A 25,174-nucleotide genomic window follows, 5' to 3' on the forward strand; every position below is an offset into this window, starting at 1 on the left:
GTGTAGCTGGTAGCGTCCTTGCTTTTAGGGTGAAGGAACGGAACTCCAATTGCTCCCAGCTAGCGAGGGGAGAAGTTAGTTAGGATTGGGGCCTGAGTGCAGCTTCAGAGAGTCCCTTTACCCGAGGTGCCTGGGTGAGTGCAGGGGACAGGCTGGGTTCTGTGGACGGTACCTGACAACATGCCCTGCGGCTCACAGCAAGAACTGCTCAGGATCTGGGGTGTGGCAGCAGCCGGGCCAAACCGAAGTGCTTAGCACCAAGAGACTGGTGGGAAAGTATGAGACTTGTGTTTATCATTTCAATTGAAACCACATTTTTGCATTTTAGTAAAATCTGAGGTTGTACAGTTTAATCTCATTTCCCACAGAACACCCGGCAGGCAGCCCCTTTTCTCTTAGAAACATCAGACATGCAAGCCGTGAAGTCTGAAACACCAGAAGCCCTTGGGTAAGCGCACAGAATGTGGGTTTCTTTAGAGTGAGCCTCTCATCAAGAGCGTTTTCTTTGCTGGCATGAGGGGAGGGCTGTGCCTGCCAGGCCTAGCACCTGGGAGGGCTGCTGCACAGGCAGCCAGAGCTGCAGGCACAGCCCCACCTGCACGTCTGGTGGCTCTGAGGCCCGAGTGCCACCACCTGCAGCTTAGACACTTGTCAGACTAGAACCACTTGGGAGCTGGAGGGGAAGAAAGATGCAAAGGGAAATCCACAAATTGCCTTCCTGAAGATGGTCCCGAGCTTATGCCTCTGGGCTTTAAAAAGGGATGTAGACCCTTCAAATGTGTGAAGGGCTGCTATGCAAAGAAGAGACCAGGCATGACCTGTGTGGCCATGCTGGTTGGAATTCATGGAGGAAGTTAGGAGAGCTTGCCAGAGAAAATCAACTACTTCCTCAAAAGGTGGTGAGTGCCCATCACTGCACGCGTGAGCAGGGTAGACAGGAGGGGAAGGGTTGGTGCAGATGCCATTTTAAGGTATTTCGGGGAGTGAGGCAAATGCCACCTTCCCAAAAACGCTCCCAGTTCTTAGCCAGCATGTACAGCAATGCCTTTGTCATCCTTACGTTAGGGGGAAAATAATTAGTAATAAAATGTGGACTGAGTCTCTAGACACTTACCACAAGGCAAATGTGATTCACTCAATCCCAAGAAATGTTTTGTTAAAACATGAGGCTCGTGGCCATAAGGAGGTCTGTGAGGTGGAGGCCCCGTGACTTGTGGTCTGTTTCTTCTGGAAACTTCCTCCTGGACACTCAGCATCACGAGTCATGCAGGTGACGGTCCAAGATGCCTACAGCTTCAACCGCAGGGGCCATTTGTAGGAAAAGCCAAGGGTCTTACCTTGGATTCGCATAGGTTGTAAAATCAAGTGGTCATGCATCCTGGGAGACCCACCGGAACTGGACATCACCGGTTCTCCAAGGGCCGATGCGTCCACATTCCTCAGCTTCCGTGGACCAGTTCGTTGCCAATTGACTTGATCCTCAGGCTCCTCAGATGGCCACATGGCAGTCACACACGTGTGAGCCTTCCGTGGGCTTCTCGGGAGGACGGCTGAGTTGAGCTGGGTGTGCCAGGTCCATTGGTGTGTCTGCTCCACACCAGCACACGGTCCCTGGCGACAGCTTTGAGAGGGCTGTGCCCTCCAGGAGGGGCCCATGCCATGCTGTTGCCTGGCCCAGCGGCAGTGGGTCCTGAGGCTGCTCGCCAGTCCTCTCAGCAGCCATGGTGTCACGGCGCAGGCAGTCACACGTTGAGAATCCTTGGCGCTGAGGCCTGAAAGATGGCGGAGGGGTTAGGAGTGAACTTCTTCCTCACCTCAGGGACCTGAAAAATGAAGTGTGGCCACATGTTAGTGGGACTTTTCCTTCACTCCCTACCCCCCAACACCTGGAAAGAATCCCCTCCCGCCCTCTTCATCCTCCAGGAGTTGAGACCTGAAGGGCCGGCGGGGACTCGCGCACTGTGAGTTGCAGGCATCGCTGCGTGAGGGGCTCGGTGGCACACAGACCTTTCATTCTGCTCCCGGAACCACCCGGGAATCAGGGAGCTCTGTTCCCGCCTGCAGCTCCCAGCACCCTCCAGCTCGCTGCCCTGTGCTCACAGCCCCCGGCCGCCTCCCGCGCAGTTCACCCCGCATGGCGCCCGGGTGCTCATTTGGTCCTTTCCAGCGCCTCTTCCCTCTTACGCAGATGCTCTGTGTGCGGAGGGGCCAGTCACTTGTGTTCCGTGGTCAACGATAAGATGGAGATTTAGGAGGCAGAGCGCCTGCTCACCAGACGCCAGCACCAGAGAGGCACCCAGCTGGCCAGTGACGAAGAAGTACCCTGGGTCTTTGTTCGGGATATCTGGTTGGGCACTGCTGTCCCTGGTCATAATGCCATTTTACAACATGAAAATCTGGCTCCTAATCCCTGCCCTGGGAAAGAGGCCTCTGTACCCACAACCCTGGCACCAGCCTCAGGCTGACCTGGAAGCCCGCCCCAGGGCTGCTGTCCCATCCCGAACTGTGGGTTGTGATGACTCTGGCTGGTTTTGCCTTTGTGGATCTTGAGGGCTTCACTCCGGTCCAAGCCTGGAATTCCTGTCTAGAACAGAGAACACGGTCACAACCTTGTACAGGGTCAGCCAACCCCTTCCCCGACTCCCCAGGGCTACGGCTTTGCCCGTACTCAGCCCTGTCCACTGCTAAAACCCTCCTGAGCTCCAGGCAGTCCTTATCCTCTTCCCAAAGACAGAACCAGCAGGCCAGCGCACTCCCAGGCAGGCCCAGCTCCAGGAGAAAGGAGGTGTGCAGCCACCCTGCCCTCACCTCAGCCATCCGCTGGGTCATCTGGGCTCACCCCAGCCCCTAAGGAAGCAGGAGAGGAAACTTATTCTCACATTGCAGGCGAGCGGCAGGCTCAGAGCAGAGCCCAGTCAGCACCTGGTACTGCTGGGTCTTGGAGAAGGACCAGCCCCCGTGCTCTACCTGCCCCACTGCGCTTCTCCCGCAGCTGCCCCCAAAGCCAGGCGGCTTCAGGCCCCTTACGCCGGAAGAGGAATTGCCCTCAGCATTGGGCACAGCCCTGGCCTGCCAAACCTGCTTAAGACCAAAAAGAAAAATTAGGCTCAGAACTTTGTTTTTTTATACTTCGTCTGATTAACTCATGCAGAGAATGGATCACAATGACCATCTCAAACAACTCCCGGTCTTTGCACAGCTCTCTACATGTTGGAGGGAGTGGGTCATGCGCTCTTGCTGAGCCTGTGGTGGGGAGGGTGGCGTGGTCGGGGAAGGCAGCCCCCTGGAGAGAGAGGATGAGGCTGGCACCGCTAGCTCCATGTCCTGGGAGCAGCTTTCTTGATGAAAAGACTGCCTCCATTTCTCTGAACAAAAGGGACCTCCTTTAATTCTACCCACTCCTCTGCAAGATGGGGAGGTCAGGAGGGCAGAAGTCCATGTCCCAGGAGCACCTGGCCGAGGTGGTGGTGTCCAGCTAGCCCGGGCTGGCACCCACGTGCACAGGGTTGCTCCTGCCCGGGTTGGATCCTGCCGCGGTTGGGCTTCAGGCCCTGAGGTCAACAAAGCTCCCTTTCTCCTTGGCAGCTGCACAGCTGGGGCGCCACTGGACAGGCTGCGTGGGCAGGGAATGGCTGTGTCCATGGCCAGCACTTGGGTTCCAGGAGGAGAGCTGGGCCGGGCCCCATCAGGTAATTTTCACTCCTGAAGCTTCAAGGTTCAAAAGACCAGCTGCCCAAACCATCTGCTGCTCTGTTTCTCCTGGGGAAGCAGGTCCTCCCCTGGGCGTGCCCTTCTGTCCCCAAAACACCTCGCATGCCGGCACTCAGCCTTGGGCCTGGCATCCTAAGCCTGCTGCTCTGAGGTGGCTGCAGGGGTGCCAGAGCAGGAAGTGACGAGAGCCATAGACTACAGCTATCCTGGCAGCCACCAGAGGAGGGGCCCAGGGCTGCAGCCCAAAGTCGCAGGACCCGGTAACTGCCTAGAGAAAAAGAAAACAGACTAATGGCTCAGGCCAAGAAGATGAACAAGAAATGCAGTCCTCCCCGCCCGCTTAGCCCCCTTACAGTGTTCCAGCATGTTCCATCAGCACTTCCTGTGGGCTTCAGCAGAACCTGGGGGCTGCAGTCCTTCCCGCCAGAGCCAGAGCTGCCCAGGGGACCGCGGAGAGTTCCGGATGGAGGATCAGGAGGCCTCGGTTCTCAGCCCAATACGGCTTCAGACAAATCGCTTAACTTCCCTGAGCCTTAGTTTCTTCTGAAAAGTGGGGCTGCTGACCCACGTGCCTGAGGTCATGAGTCTTCACGGCAGGCACTCAGAAAAGTGGGGCCGAGTCTTGTGGAACTTGAACGGTCAGGCCTTTAACTGACCCGCCTAGAAGGAAGGAGGGAAACGACCAGGGAGCAGGGACTGTTTTCCGGAAGCAAGCAGGGCGAGCACCAGGGCCAAAGGTGCTGAACAGCCCGGAGGAGGAATCCGGAGGGAGCCAGGATGGCGGTGGGAGGAGCTGCTGTGCCCATGTGGCCAGGCCAGCAAGGCAGGCCCTGCAGGGGTGGAGAAGTGGAGGCCTGGGGAGCTCTGGGCACTCCCTCAAGAACCCTGGGTTACAAGTGGCCACACAGCACTCACATCGGGACTCCTGGCTCTTCGTTTCCTTTGCTTTCTGGATTTCTTGAAGGTTTACTTAGATGATGTGCATCTTGCAAGACAAGGCAGAATGGAGCGGCTTGTGCCAGGTCCCAGAGCTGGAAGGTGAGGGGTCCCAGAGGCCCGCTGGCATGGCGCTGGGGGGCCAAGTTCAACAGTGATCCTGTGTTTCTGCCCGAATTGAGGGCAGGGTCCAGGAGGCCAAGCTCTTGCTCTTCCTGCTTTTTGGATGAAGAAAGGGTTGGAGAGACCGACCCACCTAGACTGACACGCAGGGGGTGAGAGGTCCAGTGAGGCAACTCCTGTCTGTCAAGGCTCTTCCACGGCTGGCCTCGGGGCACAGTTCAAGGAAGCGAGTGACTGCAAGGAGGCAGCTCTTAGGGGATGAAAACCTGGGGGGTTCAAGTTCGATCTCTGAGGCAAGTCAGATGGGCTCCGCTCCCTTCTCTGCCATTCAGAGCTGTGCCGGCCTCGCAGTTTCCTCATCTGTAGAATGGGAATGGCAAGCACTCCCCGAAGGCCACAGGGGCTAATCTCGGGGGGTGCTGAGCCCAGCGCCTGCTGTGCCTTAAAGCAGCGAAGGTGACAGCCAGCACCTTTACCGCCACCAGAGTTGGGAAGGCCTGGGTGGGCATTCACTCACCGGATGTTCCACACAGATGAGGGACTGCTGCTTGCTTTTATTTATTTATTTATTATTTTTTGAGACAGAGTCTCACTCTGTCACCTAGGCTGGAGTGCAGTGGCACATCGTGGCTCACTGCAACCTCCACCTCCCAGGTTCAGGCGATTCTCCTGCCTCGGCCTCCCAAGTAGCTGGGATTACAGGCACCCACCACCACATCTGGCTAATTTTTGTATTTTTAGTAGAGATGGGGTTTCACCATGTTGGTCAGGCTGGTCTTAAACTCCTGACCTCGTGATCCACCTACCTTGGCCTCCCAAAGTGCTGGGATTACAGGCGTTGAGCCACCGCGCCTGGCCGAAGGACTGCTAAAAGCCAAGCCAGCCAGACGCAGTGGTTCACACCTGTAATCCTAGCACTTTGGGAAGCTTAGGTGGGAGGATCACTTGAGCCCAGGAGTTCAAGACCAGCCTAGGCAACATAGTAAGACCCTGCCTCTACAAAAAATAGAAAATTAGCTGGGCATGGTGGTACGTGCCTGTGGTCCCAGCTACTTGGGAGGCTGAGGTGGGAGGCTCCTTCAAGCCTGCGAGATCGAGGCTGCAGTGAGCAGTGTTTCTGCCGCTGCACTCCACCTCGGCAGCAGAGTTAGACCTTGTCTTAAATAAATAAAAGCTAAGCCTCTGTTAGAACATCCCTAGTAAAGAGGAGCCCAGCATCATGCAAATCAGCTAACTCCATGGTCAGACTGTGACAGAAAGCGTCTCCTTCCTGGAGCAGAAGCTGTCTCTCTGCAAGCTCCACCCCTTGCCCTGCGCAGGTGCCTAGATCATCATCCACTGGAATGCCCTACTCACTCGGGACTTCTGCCCTTCCAGACCTCTCTGCCATTCAGGCCCCTCCAGCTGGCTAGGGCCTGAGCACTGCGGTCGGGTGTCGCCCACTCCCGCTTGAGCACGACCCACCTGCAACCACTGTCCCCCAGTGAGTTCCTCACAAAGTGCGGACCTATGAAGGAGCCTCCTCCTGGGGACATGGTAATGTGTCTTGAGAATAGTGATAGCAACTAAGTGGATATATTTGTCAAAAGTCATCCAGCTGTGCGTCTCTAATGGATGAACTGTATGATTTGGAAATAACGCCTTGATACGGCTGGGGTTTTTTGGGGGCTGGGGGAGGGTGATTTTGTCGCTGCCCAGGCTGGAGTTTCGACCTCCCAGGCTCAAGAGATGTTCCCACCTCAGCCTACCGAGTGGCTGAGACCACCTTTGTTTTTGTTTTGTTTTGTTTTGTTTTTGAGATGGGGTCTCACTATGTTGCCCAGGCTGGTCTCAAATTCCTGGACTCCAGTGATCTTCCTGCCTCAGCCTCCCAAAGTGCTGGGATTATAGGCGTCATCCACTGTGCCCAGCTTGGTTTTTAAAACCAATAAAATTGGGGGGATAAGTTCATACCTTTTGGCTCTTTAATTCCACAGGTAGGAATTTATCCCAAAGAAATGATGATATGAACAAAGATTTAGCCATAAGGATGCTTATCACAGAAGTTATTTTTTGGCCGGGCAAAGTGGCTCACGCCTGTAATCCCAGCACTTTGGGAGGCCGGGACGGGTGGATCACCTGAGGTCATGAGCTCAAGACCATCCTGGCCAACATGGTGAAACCCCATCTCTACTAAAAATATAAAAATTAGGACAGGCGCAGTGGCCTGTAATCCTAGCACTTTGGGAGGCCAAGGTGGGTGGATCATGAGGTCAGGAGTTGGAGACCAGCCTGGCCAACATAGTGAAACCCCATCTCTACTAAAAATTAGCTGGATGTGGTGGAGGGTGTCTGTAGTCTCAGCTACTCAGGAGGCTGAGGCAGGAGAATCGCTTGAACTTGGGAGGCAGAGGTTGCAGTGAGCCAGGATCGTGCCACTGCACTCCAATCCGAGTGATGGTGTGAGACTCCATCTCAAAAAAAAAAAAGAAAAATAAAGGCCAATCGTGGTAGTTCACGCCTGTAATCCCAGCACTTTGGGAGGCTGAAGCAGGTGGATCATGAGGTCAGGAGTTTGAGACCAGCCTGACCAACGCGGTGAAACCCCGTCTCTACTAAAAATACAAAACTTAGACGGGTGTGGTGGTGGGCCCTGTAATCCCAGCTACTCAGGAGGCTGAGTCAGGAGAATATGCTGAACCCGATGGCAGAGGTTACAGTGAGTTGAGATCGCACCATTGCGCTCCAGCCTGGGCAACAGAGCAAGACTGTCTCAAAAATAGCAATAGTTAAAAATAACTAAAAATAAAAATTAACCGGACGTGGTGGCACACACCTGTAATCCCAGCTACTCTTGAGGCTGAGGCAGGAGAATCGCTGGAACCCAGGAGGCAGACATTGCAGTGAGCAGAGATTGCACCACTGCACTACAACCTGGGCAGTATAGTGACACTCCGTCTCCAAAAAAAAAAAAAGCGAAAAAGATAGGTAATACATAGACATGTTACAAAGGAAAAAAAAAGCAGTGGTTCAAAAGAGCATCGTGAAAAGCCTCCTTCCACCCCTGGCAGTCCCCATCGCTCAAGTTCCTTTCCCCAACGCTACCATCTCAGACATCCATCAGAGACCCCTGTGCTCATCTGAGCATGTGTGTGTATAAATACCCCTTCCTAAAACACAGATAGCCTCCGCGCTGCTGTGCACCTTGCTTTTTTGGTACGCCTGTATTTAAGATCGCATTCCGCGACTGTGCTACAATTACCCAGTCCCCTGCAGCAGCAGGACGGGGTTGTGGGATGGCGTCTCCACGTGTCTTACGCTCCTGAGCTGCCACCCCACCTTGTAGGATACCTGTAGGGAAAATTCCTTTTAGTGAAGCAGCTGCATCAAAGGAAAATTAGTGCTGTTACTAGCCCCACCTTAAATACCCGAAATCGTTGGTAAGAAGACAGATACAGCTTAGAGATACAGAGGCATATCCATAGGATAAAATACTGCACGTTTATTAAGATTCGTGTTGCAGAACATGTAGTAACATGGACAGACTTCTACAACGGGTGAAAAGGAAGTGTGCAGTAAGAATCTAGCCACGTAAAAATCTATCAGTGCATACGCACCCAGCGCACGTTACGGAGTAGAACTCGTCTGGGGAGGGATTCCGGAGGGATTTATATTGTTGTCATTTCTGTACTTTCCCATTTTTCTACATTACTTTTGTATTAAGAGGGAAAAAGGCAGAACGCCCTCGGCTGTCCAGGACAGAGCTGCGCTGGGAGGCGGGGAGGGCCCGCAGACTGTCTTAACTGAAAGCCGTCAGCAATCCCTGCCACCGCGGGACCCTGAAGGGCTCACCCACTCGGGACCCTGCGCTCGGTCCTCACCCCCAACGCCCCCAGAAGGCAGTGACCAGCGGGAGCTGGGTGCCTTGGTCTCCGCATCCCTTGCACGGCTAGGCCCGGTGGTGGGAGTGAAAGGGAGGCCCCAGGAGGGCGCTGCGAGGGCCGCGGTGCGCTCCCGGCTCGGGGGTGCTGGAGCACTGAGTCCGGGGACAGAGCAGCGAAGGCGACACCTGCAGTGCCCACGGACCACAGGGGGTGACCTCTGAGACGGCCGGCAGCTCCGAGGTCGCGTGGGATCCGGGCTCCCGGGGCGCCTCCACCCTCCCACCACAGGGTGGGGACTCGCTGCGGTCCTTCCCCAGCCCTTACCTGTACGACGTGGTCGCTGCTGCAGCCGCGTCCGCGTCTCCAACAGGCAGCACGTAGACCCCGCGGGCGCCGGGCGCACGGGGCGCGGAGGACTTGTCCCTGCGGCCGCCCGTCCCCGGCCCGCGCCCCGGCAGCGCATCCCTGGGCCCGGCGGGCGCCGTCCACACGCCGAAGTCACGCTGGTACTGAGTGAGCGGCACGTCCCGGCCGCGGTCCCGGGCGCCCGCGGGAGGCTGGACCCTGCGCGAGGCGGCGCCGCCGCCCGGGCCTGGCTCCTCGCTGTCCAGGTCCGAGTAGCCGTGCAGGGTCAGTGGCACCGCCACGTCGGAGCGGTCCAGCTGGTTCCAGCGCCGCGCCAGGCAGCACAGGCGGCTGATGCAGGGCCACGCCATGCCAGCCCCGGTGCCCGCCGCCCCGCTCCCCGCGCGCGCGGCGCTCCCGGCCGCGCCTCCCACGCCCGGTGTCCCCGCCCCCGCGGCCCGCCCCGCGCCGCCGCAGCGCCGTCCCCCAGCCCGAGGGTGGCCGTCCCGGGAGGGGGCGCACTCGGCAGCAGCCCCAGCTGGAGTTGGGCGGGGCGGGGCCGGGGGAAAGGCTACACCGTCTCCAGGGGGCACTGGAAACCGCCTGCAGTCATTTACAAGGGTCCAACTTGAAGAATGCTCAGAATTGAATCCAAAGTTCCCTCAATGTCGTCGTACAAACAGCCCTGTGCATTTGTGCCAGGCTGCACCGCAGGGACTCCGCGGGCACAGGGACGGTGCAGCAATGAGGGTGTCAGGGAAGACTCGGGGCCCTGCTTCCCGGAGAACACGGATTTCAGTCCGCCTGTGAGTCGCCGCCTATCTGCCTTTACAGTGCTAGTCTCCATCTGTGACAACCATCCACTTTTCATTAGAATCAGCATTAGCCGCCAATCGACCTTTCCCTGGGTTCTGAAATTCCTAATTTTAAAGCATGGCCATTTCCAAAGGCGTTAGTTTTAGAAAGCGGCCACAGAACTGGCCGCTAAGCTATCGAGTTCCTTTCCTCCTGCGCCCACATGGCTGTTTCCAGGCTGAGCTGTTGAGGGATCCTCTAGCAGAAAGGCAGGTCTGTTCAATGCACGACACGGTCTCAGACAACCCCCGAGTACCCACAAACGCCTTTCTGAGTATCTGACACATGCCCTCAGTATACACTGCAGACCAATTACTAATAGCACTATTGAGACAGCATTAATTACCCAGAGCTCCATTTCAAGTTTGGACTTGGAAGGTATCCAGTCTGCGCCTGGCAGAGGACTGCGGAACAGCCCTGGCCAGTCAGAAAACAGATTAATCTCCCAAAACATTGCCTGTCTTAGCTTGAAGTTGTAGCAGAGTGACAAGACGGCTGGCAGCAGGCGCAGCACCAGGTGTAGGGGACACTGGGGTCAGAGTGAACTGCCTTGGGGGAGTGTGCACCGCAGCCCTGGGTTAGCCCTAGCAGATGACGCTTGTGACTAAAGTTCTCCATCTCAGAGGAAAAGAGAACAGCTTTCTTATTACTTCACTGATCAAACAACAGTCAAAGAGCACTTACTATGTGCTAGGAATAATTCCGGGTGCCTTCAGGTGGTTTAGTGTGGTGGTCACAGATGGAAGGAAGTGTAATTGAACTGACAAAGCCAGGTGGGCATGAGAGGAGGGCTGCGGAAGGCCGGACTTGCCACCTGTCATGAGGGTGGTTGGGCCTGGTGGGAATGTAGGTCACAAGGGAGGAGGGTTCAGCGGAGATAGCAGAGACCAGGCCATGGAGGGTCTTGGTGGCCACACTAAGGAATTTTAGTTTTTCGTATGTCTGGGGTGCGGGTGGCTCATGCCTACAATCCCAGCACTTTGGGAGGTCAAGGCAGGAGGACTGCTTCAGCCCAGGAGTTTGAGATCTGCCTGGGCAACATAGTGAGACCCTATCTCTGCAAAACCTTTAAAAAATTAGCCAGGCGTGGTAGTGTGTGCTGGTAGTCCCAGTTACTTGGGAGACTGAGGCAGGAAGATCACTTGAGCCCAGGAGTTCAAGGCTACAGTGAGCTATGATTGCACCATTGCACTCCAGCCTGCACAAGAGAGACCCTGTCTCAAATAAAAGCTTTTCACAAGTGACCACATAGGAATGAGGCGTTTTCAGCACTCTGGCAGTCATATGGAGCAGCACAGGGATGTGCTGGAGACCAGCTGGAGGAGCAGGCTCAACAGTCCAGGAACTAAGAGGCGGGGACCACCGCAGAGGCACAGGCACTGGGAGAGCTGCGGGCTGGAGTCTAGAAATAAGTGTCAGGCTTCACTGATCACTCACGTGACTCCTTAGGCCGAGTGCTATTTGAGGGCCTGTGCAGGGTAGGGGGTGGTCCCAGTGTCTGGAACCATGCCTGTGTTGCAGTAGACACATTTAGTAGAGTACGGAGAGATTCTGTGGCTCCTGAACTCAGAATCCTCAGACAACTGAGGCCAGAGTGAGCACCTGTTCAAGCGTGTGCGGAGTAAGGGGACAGCAGCCACGGCACATTCCTAGGCGCCCGCACTTCAGATGCCAGTGGAGGTGGCACAGCCGAGACGCCCACAGGCCGGAGGGCACGGCCTTGAAGGCAGGGATCGAGGGTCCCCAGAGAAGCTGAGAGGAGAAAGGGAAGCATCCTCGTGGGCAATGAGGAGCGGGGCTGTGGACAGCAAGGCTTTCTGGCCGCTCACAGAGGCCCCGGCATCCAGGGCTTTTATGGACCAGGAGGTGCCACGGGGACTTCTTTTTCCCAGTCACAAAGCAGGGACAGAGAGATGTCTTCATTGCCTCTTTGCCTGGTCTGCCCAAAGCATGATGTGAATTAATGTTGGACTCTAGAGGGAATGTCCCTGAGAACTCAGCCTCCTAGCCCATCTCTGGAGATCACATCTTGCCTCATCTATGTCACAGTGCTGTTAGCAGATGTCAGAGCAAAACACTGTGACCTTGGCCAGTGCCCCTACACCACGTGTGCCCTGTTTCCTCACTGGCAAAATGATGGCTAAGAGAATTCTCTCCTCAGAAGCGACAGAGTTTAGAACAGAACCCCGTGCCTGGAAAGAGTAACTGGTCCATCACAGCAGAAACAAGTCGGCCACGTGAGGCTGACGCCGGGGCCTTCACTCCTCCCAGGACAAAGGTGCAAGACTTGGTATAACACTCTGAGGCCATCAAAAGACTAAAAATTCTCCTGTAAATCACTTCAAGAACAAACTCTCAAACCGCGTTCCCTAGACGCACTTCTCAGTCACAGGGTAGCGTGAATTCCACGGCAGTGCGGCTGTGACGACAGTACCTATTTAAGACGCATCACTTAGAACACACTTTCAAACAGAAGATAAAATTCGGCTCAGATTCAAGTCTGAATTTATCCAAATCACTCCTTCTACCTCTTAATTTATCTACAAATTTAACCTAGAAAGCAAAACCTGAAAATAGCTTTCTGTATATGCCACTCACTGCCAGAAAACGCTCCCTTTCCTGAAAAAATTTAGGAAATACCGCAGCTGTGATTTCAAACCACGCCAGGGAGGAGACCCTCTTGACTCTTAGGTGCAGCCAGCCCAGGGAAGGGGTAGGTGAGGAAGCGTGAGCACTAGGCAGAGGGCTGGAGGCTCAACAGACAAGCCGCAGCGCCTTCCTGCTTGATCATGCCTTTCAGCGTGCGCTCCCCAGGTCCTGGCTCACATGATGTCCATGCAACGACCGAAGCAAGATGCCAGAGCCGTGTCGGCCCCTTAGAGAGAGAACACACACATCTGCTTACAAACTGGACAGAAGCCTTTATTCACAACTTTTCATAATTCACGTTCTAAAAAGACACGGACCGTGGGACACAGCGAAAACCCCGGGGGGCCGATGCCAGCGTCTTCCAGGCGGGAGCAGAGCCGTGCTCACTCGAGGGCCGATGTCTCCAGTGGCTCTCGGGCAGCAAGACCAGACGCACCACTACTGTCCAATCCAGTTTTACTTAGAGCCACCTCCTTTTTTGGGGCCATTAGTCCTTATTTCATGCCACATTTTCACTAGAGGCTCCCTGTTCTTCCAAATCAGTTCATGACCATAAGTAACATACCATCTGGAGAAAAGAAAAACAGCCGGGCCCCACATTCAAACAGTGTGACACATAAATGGCAAGCAGCATGGAGACAGATGACAGTTTTACAATCGAACGCCACTCACTGCCGCCTATTAAAACCAATTCACGTAGAGAAACGATCTAGCTTTAGTATTAGAATACGTCAAAGGCAGAAGTAGGATGTGGCGGTGGCCGCATGCTCTGTCATGTCTAAGTACCCCACACACACTGCTTTTCGTTCACCACTACCTGCAAGTTAAGTCTCACTTCTCCCGTTGCAGACGTGAGGCAGTCAGGCCTGAAAGCAAGCAGTATGTCCGAGGTGCTAATAGTTTCTAAGTGGTCAGTCAAGGCTCACCCGCGGTCAGACTGACTCGACGTCCGGAAGCATCAGAATTAGCACTGAGGATGACTAGCCCAGCTTACAGGGCCCCGCCATCTTCCTCCTCACTACACGAAGGGTGGGCTGCTCAACCAAACTGCGCCCCGCTTTAAGATCCACAGTTCCGATCCCCCCTCTCCTGTTCACAGCAGCCTAACTGTGGCCTGAAGCATGAGCCTGAGAACTTCGCTTGCTCAGGCTCCACCTAGGAATCAGCAGACAAGAGACTAGCAGCCAGCTCTGAAGCCTGTGCCGCGAGCCCTGGACTACTCTGCCGCATGCAGGGAGCGGGGAGCGCCTCCTGTGAGCTGAGCAGTACAGAGGGCACTGAGGAGGGCCTGCCTTGGAGAAGCTCCTGGGGGAACTGGGGTGTAGGAAGGCTTCCTGGAGGATGTGGGGTGGATTCCCAGTGGCAGCTGGTGACAGCGTGTTATTGACACCCTTGTTTTCGCTCCAGCTTCCCGGTTCCCCGAGGCAGAGACCAGATTTGTCACCTTGCTTCTATCTCCCAGACACCTGATTGAAAAAATGCTGTTTGACTTGGAGTGGATCAAGATAGCAGTTTAATGTTTTAATATTTTTTAAAATGTTCTGAATGTGTATGTTTTATTATAAAGGGCTTGATTTGTACCTGAATCTTAATATTCACTATAGTGAAAATCTGATTATAAACATTAATTAATAGGCATGTAATAAAGTTTGCTGTGATTAAAGTAACAGCCTCTAGTGAATTTAGAACAAGAGAAAAAGGAGCACCCTAATATTCAGATGCAATTGTAAAAATTCTCCCAAAAAACTCTTCTTCCCAAATCTCTTTTTTTTTTTTTTTTTTTGGTAAGGCAGAGTCTCGCTCTGTCGCCCAGGCTGCAGTGCAGTGGCACACTCTCGTCTCACTGCAACCTCCGCCCCCAGGGTTCAAGCGATTCTCCTGCCTCAGCTTCCTGAGTAGCTGGGATTACAGGTACGCACAACCACACCTGGCTAATTTTTGTATTTTTAATAGAGACAGGGTTTCACCTTGTTGGTCAGGCTGGTCTCAAACAGCTGACCTCAGGTGATCTGCCTGCCTCGGCCTCCCAAAGTGCCAGGATTATAGGCGTGAGCCACCACACCCAGCCACTCAAATCTCTTTAATCTACTTATTTCAAGCAAAGAGTCAAATACTTTAATTTTACAGGTATACTGTTCTGATCATACTCATAAATCCAAATGGAATTTTTCATGGGCTAAACTAAAATCGGAAATGCAGAGGGAGGGATTTCTAGGGCACTCCTCCCTGCGGCGGCAGCGCAAGCCACTGCCCATCTCACACTCCAGCGCTGCAGTTCTTACTTGTGTGACCTGGATAAGTTACTTTCTGTAAGCAGTTTCTTTTTCTGTAAAATAAAACACCTCACAGGGTTTTAAGAGAATTAAATCTGTAGCTTAGGCACACAGCAAATATTCAGCATATTAATAAGTCAGCTATTATTATTCCAACAGCACAGCGTGAAGACTGTGAAGTCAGGGAAATGTGTAAGCAGATACTAACGCAGTCTTTACCACCAACAAAATCAGGGCACTTAAAAAAAGAAAGATTTTAGAGTTCTAAATCTAGATTAAAACTTTTAGAAAAGATGAATTCTGGACATGACTAAGATCTAGTAAATGAAAAGGAGTTTAAATTAGAAACAGTCAAGAGAAAGGATTCCTCTGCCTTTCAGACCCTGGACTTTAAAACGCATTTGATCCAATTATTTTCAGAATGGAAAAAGGCCATCTAATTATAGTTCAGAAGAATAAAAATCTGCTGGGGAGAAGACCCTTGAAGTATACACGGAACGATCCCGGTAAGTTAGAGCTCACAGAACAGAGCCCCTCACGTTTCTCACGCTGCAGTATGGGGTCAGTGTCCACCATTTATAGCGCACCGCTGCACACACTACGTGCTCCTCCTCTTTAATCACTTCAAATTCTAAATGCTATAATGGCATTTAGTTCTACCATCTGCTGGGAAAAACTGCTTCACTTAGATTTTTCTTTTTAATAAAAAAAAAAAAATTAAGTCTTCCATTGTCACGGAACAAAATAAAAACCAAGTCAGGGCAAAAGGCAACATTTATGCAAGAAAAGACAGGCCCTGAGGGAACCCAGCTCGGCAGACGGGCGGCTCCTGCCGAAAGGCCAGGGCCCTGACTGCGTGTCCACGACAGACTTGCTACTAACTGCTAGTCAGGGCAAAACCCCCTCGTCCAAAGCACACCCAGAAGCTCCTGAAACCACAACGCCATCGTTTTCAATATGCTGTGACGGCGTAGAGAGGGCTCACAGAGGCAAGGTTACAACTCTGCTCTGCCATGTAAGAGCTGTGTGTCCCGGGAAGATTATGTCTAAGCCTTAGTTTCCCGTCAGTAGAATGGGAGGAGTAATAGTCTAACAGAAGGTGGCTAGCTTGCTGTCTGCATACAGCAGGTGCTCAGTAAGTGGTCCACATCGGTCTGCGGTCACTGGCCTGTACTCGTCATCAGAGTAATGGCTCTGCCGGCTCAGCATGTCTGCACAGCACCAGCGAGACCGAGGTCAGCGGTAGCAGAGTGGGACACCGGGCGGGGAGAGGAGGGCAAGAAAGTCAAAGGGAAAAAGGGGATGACAGCGTAGACTGGGGGCCAGGCAGCAGTCTTCTAAGAGGTGGTGGGAATGAGAACAGCCCAGGAGTCGGGGTGACGTAAGGTTAAGGGTAGGAGAAAGGCACAGACTGTCTACAAATGAGCCAGGTGGGCTGGGCTCCATGTTGACGCTTCCTCCCTCCCAACCCCGCCTGCTGCGGCTTCCGTCACATAGCTAGATGCCTCACTCTGCCCTGGGGATGGGGGTAGGAGCGAGGCTCGGGTAGGAGGAGGGCATGACCCAAGGAAGCAGTTTAGCAATCAGTTACAGTCAAACTTACATTCCAAAAAGAGCTCCTCCAAGATGTGCTGCATGATCAAAAACTTTCCATCCCAGGATCAATCCTGCTGTATCCATGGCGATAATGGCTTTTAGGGCCTGAAAGCCACCAAGAAAGAAGGGAAGTGGTCCAAGTGTGATTCCTCCACTACTGACATCTCCAACTTAAGGGCAAGAACCCAGTCAACAGAAAAACACCACCACTATCCCCAGAACTTCACTTCACAAAAATACTTACATTCCCTGCTGTGAACGTGAGTATCGGAAGGAAGATGATGGCCAGCCTCCCTTCTGGCATCTTCGTGCAGACAGCTGCGAGGACCGTCATGATGGCCCCGGACTGCAAAGGAACACAGCAGGGAGAATGGGAAACTCCAGATCCAACTGCTTCGTGGCTACAAGGTCTAAAGAGCAGCACATTTTCTAGAAAGTTTATATGTTGCACATTTCTAGGTGAGCACAGGCTTAAAAGCTTTCAGTTACTAATGTTCCCAGTATCAGGTGAAAGAACTAAATATCCTTCACACAATAATGGCTTAGAAAGATGGATTTTTATTACGGGGCGGTAAGATGTGTAACCACCGGCACGCGAGTGCTGCTTGAACCGCAAGGACAGCCCTAAGCGTGTCACGTGCATCCTTGCGCCTAAGGCCTGGGGAAGAACTTCTCAAATTTCTCTGACAAAGCTCCCCAACCAGAGGGAGTGAGCATGAATACACCCAAAGAAACCCGCACGCATGAAGTATTTCATCTTAGAAACTTCATGTGAAATCTTTATTACTCTTCAGAGAGAAACGAAACACTGCCCAGCGTGGTGGCTCACGCCTGTAATTCCAGCACACCGGGAGGCAGGAGGTCAAGGTTACAGTGAGCTGTGACTGCACCACTGTACTCCTGCTTGGGCAACAGAGACCCTATCTCAAAAATAATAAAAAGTAAAGGAATAAATTGATATACAGAACATGGATGGGTCTCAGAATAATGATAGAGTAAGTGAGGCCAGGACGACAAAAGGGGTACGTGATTCCATCTGCAAACCGATTGATCTTTACTGGAAGTGGGTAAGTTGCCAGGGGAAGGGGGCAGCACGGAGCGGCCACACAGGAGCGCTGGGAAGCTTCTGCGGCTGAGGAACATGTTCGTGATCTTGAGTGTGGTGACAGTTTCATGGGTATCTACATCTTAAAGCTTACCAAATTATAACTTTAAATATGTGCAGTTTTTTGCATGTTAACTAGTAAACCTGAGTTACCTGCTTTTTTAAAAAAAGAAAAAGACTATACGGGCTGTGTGTGCTGGCCAAGAGTTTGAGACCAGCCAACGTGGTAAAACCCCATTCTCCACTAAAATCCAAAAAATAAAATCAATCAGCCAGGTGTGGTGGCGGGCACTTAGCATCTCAGCTACTTAGGAGGCTGAAGCACGAGAATTTCTCGAACCCGGGAAGCGGAGGTTGCAGTGAGCAGAGACCATGCCGCTGCACTCCAGCCTGGGTAGAGCGAGACTCCATCTCAGAAAAAAAAAGACACCTAAGAGCAAAATAACTTTTAAAAGAAGTGCCTATCATTAAAAAGGAAGGTTCCTACCTTTTCATATTAAAAGGGTTAGTTTTGGAAAATAGCATCTACCTCTCTTAATCACTGTTTTTTCTTTTTTTTTTTTTTTTTTTTTTTTGCTTTTTTGTCTTTTTCTTTGTTCTTTTTACTTAATCACTGTTTTCTTAATGTCTTCTATGTGAAGGGCTGCTTCAGAATACAAGATTATCTTACATTTGGGGAATTACTAAAAAGTTAAAGAAAATCAGTATGAGTCCCAGAGGTCTCAGATGTCCCCAGCCCCTCACAGAAAACAGGGAAACAAGCTCAAGCTGCATTCCTAGGAGCAAGTCGGGGTGACTGCAAGATGGAAGGACAGCATGAACACTCCTCAAAAGGAGAACCCAAGACAACCTGGATTTCGACCAAGCTGGCTTCTGTGCAAGCGTCCGTCGTCGCGGCCAGGCACGGTGGCTCACGCCTGTAATCCTAGCAGGTTGGGAGGCTGAGGCAGGTGGATCACCTCAGGTCAGGAGTTCGGGACTAGCCTGGCCAACGTGGTGAAACCCCGTCTCTACTAAAAATACAAAAATAAGCTGGGCATGGTGGTGCGTGCCTGTAGTCCCAGATGCTTGGGAGGCTGAGGTTGCAGTGAGCCAGGATTGCACTACTGTATTCCAGCTAGGGCAACAGAGTGAGACTTGGTCTCAAAAAAAAAAACTAAAACAAACAAAAACTACACTTTTCCCCAAAATGATGCATATATAATTTGAATACCTGTATGAAGAGCATTAAAATTCGATGAAGTTCCTCTAAATTACTTTTCTATAGATGATTATTCTCCAACTGTTAAAGAAAATTGTCGTCTGTACAATTCTATGTAACACTGGTTTGTGATTATAACTTACTGTAATTATTGCAAATTGAAGATAAAGCAGCAGTTCCATCATCCTCCCAGAATTTTCTCAACGTGACTTTATATAAATGTAAACATTTACATGTTTGAATAAATCCCAACTTTTTTTTTATAAAAGTCTAGGCTTACTCCGATGCAGAGAGGTTTTTTTCCCTTTTTCTAGTCAGAAAGAAGTTTTTAAGAACTGAATGAAAATGAACCTTCTCTCCTCAGAGAACTTTCACATTCATACATAGTGTAAATACAATGAGTCATGAACCCTGATCAAGGAGCCCTAAGGGGCCTGGACCCACGGTAAGAGGTGAAGGGCTTTTGTTCTCCATCAGTATTTCTATGTACGCTGGTTATATGCTTGTAATCAATATGCACATCTGATTTTACTTATTTCATAAACATATATATATATTTTGAGACAGAGTCTCCCTGTTGCCAAAACTGGAGTGCGGTGGTGATCTCACTGCAACCTCCACCTTCTGGGTTCAAGTTTTTCTCCTACCTCAGCCTGCCGAGTAGTTGGGATTACAGGTACACACCACCATGACTGGCTAATTTTTGTATTTTTAGTAGAGACAGGGTTTCACTAAGTCGGCCAAGCTGGTTTCAAACTCCTGGCCTCAAGTGATCCACCCACCTCGGCCTCCCAAAGTGCTGGGATAACAGTAATGAGCCACCGCGCCCGGCCTCACAAACATTTTTCTGCATCTGTATAATCTTCAACTCTCTCACACTTACGGTTTTTAACTTTTTTGGTATTCTAATTTAAGTGAATCTGCTCCCTCTGCTTACAAAAGCTAAGTAGAGATGAAGACCCTGGTGTTACCTATGAAACAAATACAAGAGAACTCTGAGAGGAAGGGAGAGGAAAGCTGACCAGCCAGGAAGCCTGAGACTCAGTGGAGGTGGTGGTGAGTTCCCTGAGCTCTATTTTGGCCTCATACTGATCGTCCCCCAACATGTTCTCTCTAGTCAAGGCACAAAAGAGAATAGCCTAGCACAAACAGAGAACTGTTAGACAATATTTAGAGAAACGGTGGCCCAGCAAAGGCTGAGCAGGCCTAGACGTCCACCCTTGCCAGAACGTAATGAGGCACCCAATACGCCTCACAGGGCGGTGTCAGTGGAAGGCTTGCTCCTCCTAGCCACAGCAGTATTAGCAGAGGTCTACCACGTGGCCTGCACGCCCTGAGCTCCCATCCCTGCCCTGCAGTAATAAGAGCCCCTCTCCCTCAAGAGGCAAAGGCGGCTGCGTGAGGAACCTGGACAGCTACTCCTGCCCAGCAGTAGAGTCACCCTCTCCTCATCAGAACAGTGGCAGAGGAAGACTACTCAAACAGCAGATCACAATAGGATCCAAAGTCTCATCATACCCCAAGTGAGCAGGCTTCAGCTGAAAAATCCCAACTTGAAAAAAAAAGACAACGGGCCGGGTGCAGTGACTCACACCAGTAACCCCAACACTTTGGGAGGCCCAGGCAGGAGGGTCGCTTGAGCTCACGAGTTTGAGACCAACCTTGGCAACATAGGGAGACCCTGACTCTACAGAAAAGCTTAATAATTATCCAGGATAGTAGCAATACAGTAATTTACAAACGTATTTTTAAAGTCCCATTCAACTTTTTTTTTTTTTTGAGATAGGGTCTCACTGTGTTGCCCAGGTTGGAGCACAGTGGCATGCTCATGGCTCACAGCAGCCTCAACCGCCTAGACTCAAGCATCCCTCCTACCTCAGTCTCCTGAGCAGGTAGGATTACAAGTGCATGCCACCATGCTGGCTAACTGTGACATTTTTTGTAGAGATGGAGTCTCACTATGTTGCCCAGGCTGGTCTCAAACCTCCTAGGCTCCAGTGATCCTCCTGCCTTGGCTCCCAAAGTGTGGGGACTACAGGTGTGGGCTACTGTGCCTGGCTGCCCCTTCATTTCATAACATCTCACTAAACTGAGAGGACTAACACTTTACATTTTGCAGCAATACAATTTTGTCAACAGTGGTTTTTTTTCCAGATTTCTCATTAAAATTTTGATTTCCTTAAATTTTAATCAAAGCCGCATGAAGATATTTGGGGGAATTTTATCCTCCCATGGCTCTGGAGGATTTTGATGACTGAACAGGAGCTGCCAGATCCAGAGTCCTTGCTATGTGCTTTTTATGGTGCTAAGCATCCTAAGTGTACTTGCTTTGCACGTCAGAAATACACATTGTTATCCCCATTTTCTCTGAGGAAACTGAGGTTCAGAGTTTCGTCTTAGAAATCACAGGTTAAGTAGCAGAACCAGGATTCACCCGCACTCTAATTCCAAACACCATGCCGGCAGACGTTATTAATTTTGCGCTTCAGCTTATCTGTAAAATGAGGACCACAGTTGTCTCAGAGCACCTCGGAACACCCTCGCAGACCCTGTCAGCTGGAGAGAAAGGCCTCTTCACCCTCAGATGCCCCAAGTCCTCCAGAGAATCTGCATTCCTTTCGGTGTGTATTAGATGTGTATGTTTTCTCCCCAGCTGAACTTGAATTCTGAGTCTATGATTCATCCTAGTGGTCTTCACTCCCTTCATGTATTAGGTGCTTAGCTGCTGAATGAACTACTGAATGAGAGAATATGATTTGAAATATATAAATTATACGAGAGGCCGGGCGCGGTGGCTCAAGCCTGTAATCCCAGCACTTTGGGAGGCTGAGGCTGGTGGATCACGAGGTCAAGAGACCGAGACCATCCTGGTCAACATGGTGAAACCCCGTCTCTACTAAAAATACAAAAAATTAGCTGGGCATAGTGGCGCGTGCCTGTAATCCCAGCTACTCAGGAGGCTGAGGCAGGAGAATTGCCTGAACCAACCCAGGAGGCGGAGGTTGCGGTGAGCCGAGATCGCGCCATTGCACTCCAGCCTGGGTAATGAGCGAAACTCCGTCTCAAATAAATAAATAAATAAATTATACCAGAGCAAACTTTTTTTTTTCCTGAGGCAGAGTCTTGCTTTGTCGCCCAGGCTGGAGTGCAATGGCGTGATCTCAGCTCACTGCAACCTCCGCTTCCTGGGTTCAAACGATTCTCCTGCCTCACCCTCCTGAGTCACTGGACTTACAGGTGCCCGCCACTTTACCCGGCGAATTTTCATATTTTTAGTAGAGAGGAGGTTTCACCATGTTGGTCAGGCTGGTCTCGAACTCCTGACCTCGTGATCCACCCGCCTCGGCCTCCCAAACTGCTAGGATTACAGGCATGAGCCACCAGCCACGGTGAGCAAAATTTTATAAAGAAAATAAACATTCCGGCCGGGCGCGGTGGCTCAAGCCTGTAATCCCAGCACTTTGGGAGGCCGAGGCGGGTGGATCACGAGGTCAAGAGATCGAGACCATCCTGGTCAACATGGTGAAACCCCGTCTCTACTAATACAAAAAATTAGCTGGGCACGGTGGCGCGTGCCTGTAATCCCAGCTACTCAGGAGGCTGAGGCAGGAGAATTGCCTGAACCCAGGAGGCGGAGATTGCGGTGAGCCGAGATCGCGCCATTGCGCTCCAGCCTGGGTATCAAGAGCGAAACTCCGTCTCAAAAAAAAAAAAAAAAAGAAAATAAACATTCCACAACGCGGGGCTTAAGAAGGCATGTCACTCACAGGACAGAACACAGGCCTCACTAGGAAAATTAAGTATAAACGAATTTGAGGAACACACAAATTAGGGAATGGTTATCTACATAAGAATTCTTTTCAAAATTGAACCTTTTTAGAGTTCCTTTAAATATGAAATTCCCTATTTGAATGCATTTAAATGAATTAGTATTTAAATATGTACAAACTGAATGTGTAGTTTAAAGAAATATAAAGATTTCCATGTGCCCTAGAAATCTGCCATTAAACTCAAAACACACTTAAAAATTTTTCTTTTTTTCTTTGAGACAGGGTCTTGCTCTGTTACCTGGGCTGGAGTGCAATAGTGCGATCTCAGCTCACTGCAACCTCCAGCTCCTGAGTTCAAGCAATTCTCCTGCCTCAGCCTCTCAAGTAGCTGGGAATATAAGCATGCACCACCACACCTGGCTAATTTTTGTATTTTTAGTAGAGATGGGTTTTCACCATGTTGACCAGGTTGGTCTTGAACTCCTGACCTCAAGTGATCTGCCCACCTCAGCCTTCCAAAGTGCTAGGATTACAGGTGTGAGCCACTGTGCCTAAACCCAAAACACATTAAAAAAATTTTTTTTTGAGACAGGGTCTTGCTATGTCACCCAGACTCGAGTGCAGTGGTGCAATCACAGCTTACCACAGCCTCAACCTCCTAGGCTCAAGCTATCCTCCTACCTCCACCTCCTGAGTAGCTAAGACTACAGGCATGAGCCACCACACCCAGTCAATTTTCTAATTTTTTTGTAGTGACGGGATCTTGCTATGTGACTGGTATCGAACTCTTCGGCTCATTCTCCCACCTTGGCCTCCCAATGTGCTGGGATTACAGGCATGAGCCACCGCGCCCGACTGTCTCAGAAAATTTTTTTAAGCATCCAGAATGTAAGAGCTCTGCGGGAGCAGGAACCTTTTCTCTTGTTGTGCCCTACTTTCTAAAACCATCACGAATAATCGTGATTGCTCACTGGCTGTAGCCCCAGGCTCTAGGATAGTACCTAGTAGGCACTCCAAAATTGACTAAACAGGAGGATAAAGTACCAGATTCACATCTGTAATTAGGATTTTCCAGTACTGGATTAGGCTCTCTGGTTTATGAGGATTGCATACTCACTGTTCTGAGATGTACTCTATTCTGGTAAGCACATATATATAACCAATGGTTAAAAGCTACAGCCTGAAATTTACAAAGCTTTACAAATGTATACATTCTAAATTAGATGAAAATTAGTCAACTGTATTGTTTCAACGTTAATTTCTTGGTTTCAATGTTAGTTAACGGTAGGGTGAAGGGTATATTAGAACCCCTTATCAATTTTACAACATTCTTGTAAGTCTAAAATTACTTCAAAGTAAACGTAAAACTCAAATTAAAAAAAATTTTAAATAGAAATACTCACTGCACCAAGTGATGGTCCATATCTTCCTGTGGCAACTTTACACACGTAACTGACAAAATTGGAAATAACACCTGAGAAACAAGTCACATTTCGATAATTTCAGTGAGGTATAAAAATGGTTTGCATTTTTTTTGGAGACAGTTTCACTTTGTCACCCTGGCCGCTGCAGTGCACTGGTGCAATTTTGGCTCACTGCCGCCTCAGCCACCTCGCTCAAGTCATTCTCAGGCCCACCTCCTGAGCAGCTGGGATTAGAGGCGTGAGCCACCGTGTCCAGTCATGAAAGTGGTTTTCATTTCTAGTTTCCACACAGGTAACAGTGTCTGGTTTCAGTCTGGATCACTGTGAGGTACAGGCATGAATACTTATCCTGTCTGTCATTTCAGCGACTTCACAGGGGATGAAATGTCTGACCTGGTGCATGGCCTGCTGAGCAAGTCATTCCTTTACTCCTCAGTTACCATTTTCCTCAACTAGAGCATGAAGACGCGTTCCTAAGAGTACATTCTCTGGGCTGTACTCCAGACACACTAAATCAGAATATCTGGGGTGTGACACTAGACTGGATCATCCCTTACGTCTCTTTGGCTTCGGTGTCATTTAAGTCAACGTGGCTCACTTTTAAAAACTTCCTGTGGAGCAGGAATTAATGCATCTGACACAGACCCTCTGTAACTACAACAACATAACTACCCCCTGGGAAATAACTATACACTTATCTTACAAGCCAAAGGCACTGCTCAGCTTCTTTTTTTGAAGGACTAGAGACACATAAGTATTCAATTAACACCAATTAAGCATCTACGCTGGGCCTTGCAGTGGGTGCTTTTATTTAGCACTTTCTTTAACCCCTTGTCATGAGAAGGTAAGTGTCGTCATCCCCACAGAGGTTTAGTCATTTCTGCAACATCACACAGCTGGTAGTAGAAATAGGCTCTGAACCTAGGTCCATCTCCAAGCTCAGTCTTTTCACTACAGCACAGCACAACTGCAAGATACACCGTTTCTAAATGTAGAGGTTTTAGAAATTAATTTTTATATTTTATTGTTTTAAGGAAGTACATTTTACAGAGAGGTAAGCAAAATTTGATCAACTGTCACCGTAGCGGCCTCTAGGGACCTGGAATCATGCACGAGAATTTCCTAACTGAAATAAGAAAATGATGCTATCTGCAAGACCACGACTAGGAAGTGGTTCCATGCCAGCAAACGTGCTTGCAAAGAAGACAGGACAAACTCTTTCTTGGCAATCATATTGTATAGCTTTCATTTAACGCTTTCTGTAAACCGAACACACTGGGGAAAATGAGCTTGCTTAAGGTTATTTAACAAAGACCCAGGAGA

At 50.7% G+C, this 25,174-nt stretch overlaps 2 protein-coding genes across 4 annotated transcripts in view; both read right to left on the reverse strand.

Moving 5' to 3' along the window:
* Positions 1–1,091: 1,091 nt before the first annotated feature.
* MAP6D1 (MAP6 domain containing 1) lies at positions 1,092–9,349 on the reverse strand. The gene is made up of 3 exons (XM_021674492.2): positions 8,958–9,349; positions 2,467–2,584; positions 1,092–1,823 (listed from the first exon to the last, which is right to left on the reverse strand). The coding sequence occupies exons 1-3, from the start codon at positions 9,347–9,349 to the stop codon at positions 1,743–1,745; spliced, it is 591 nt and encodes a 196-aa protein (XP_021530167.2). The 3' UTR covers positions 1,092–1,742.
* A 3,382-nt stretch (positions 9,350–12,731) lies between these two features.
* PARL (presenilin associated rhomboid like) overlaps positions 12,732–25,174 on the reverse strand; it is a 55,698-nt gene continuing 43,255 nt past the window's right edge. For 2 of the 3 annotated variants that reach the window (XM_021674491.2, XM_064366860.1), the window contains exons 7-10: positions 23,831–23,901; positions 16,596–16,697; positions 16,359–16,456; positions 12,732–13,050 (exon numbers count right to left, since the gene is read on the reverse strand). In XM_021674491.2, the coding sequence (XP_021530166.1) occupies positions 12,939–13,050; positions 16,359–16,456; positions 16,596–16,697; positions 23,831–23,901 (383 nt within the window). In that variant the 3' untranslated portion in view covers positions 12,732–12,938. Of the gene's footprint in view, positions 13,051–16,358; positions 16,457–16,595; positions 16,698–23,830; positions 23,902–25,174 lie in introns of those variants that run through there. The other variant, XM_064366861.1, reaches the window with a different exon arrangement.

The sequence above is a fragment of the Aotus nancymaae genome, unplaced genomic scaffold (assembly GCF_030222135.1).
Source record: "Aotus nancymaae isolate 86718 unplaced genomic scaffold, 86718_ANA_hifiasm-v0.15.2.pri h1tg000067l, whole genome shotgun sequence".
Classification (NCBI taxonomy): Eukaryota; Metazoa; Chordata; class Mammalia; order Primates; family Aotidae; genus Aotus; species Aotus nancymaae.

What these genes read in the sequence shown, in the direction of transcription:
- MAP6D1 (XM_021674492.2), bottom strand. Translation starts at nt 9,349, where the DNA reads ATGGCGTGGCCCTGCATCAGCCGCCTGTGCTGCCTGGCGCGGCGCTGG. An exon ending in GCAGCGACCACGTCGTACAG is followed by an intron (nt 2,585 to 8,957) that starts GTAAGGGCTGGG and finishes TCTCTGTTCTAG; the next exon opens with ACAGGAATTCCAGGCTTGGA. An exon ending in GCCCTGGGGCGGGCTTCCAG is followed by an intron (nt 1,824 to 2,466) that starts GTCAGCCTGAGG and finishes TTCATTTTTCAG; the next exon opens with GTCCCTGAGGTGAGGAAGAA.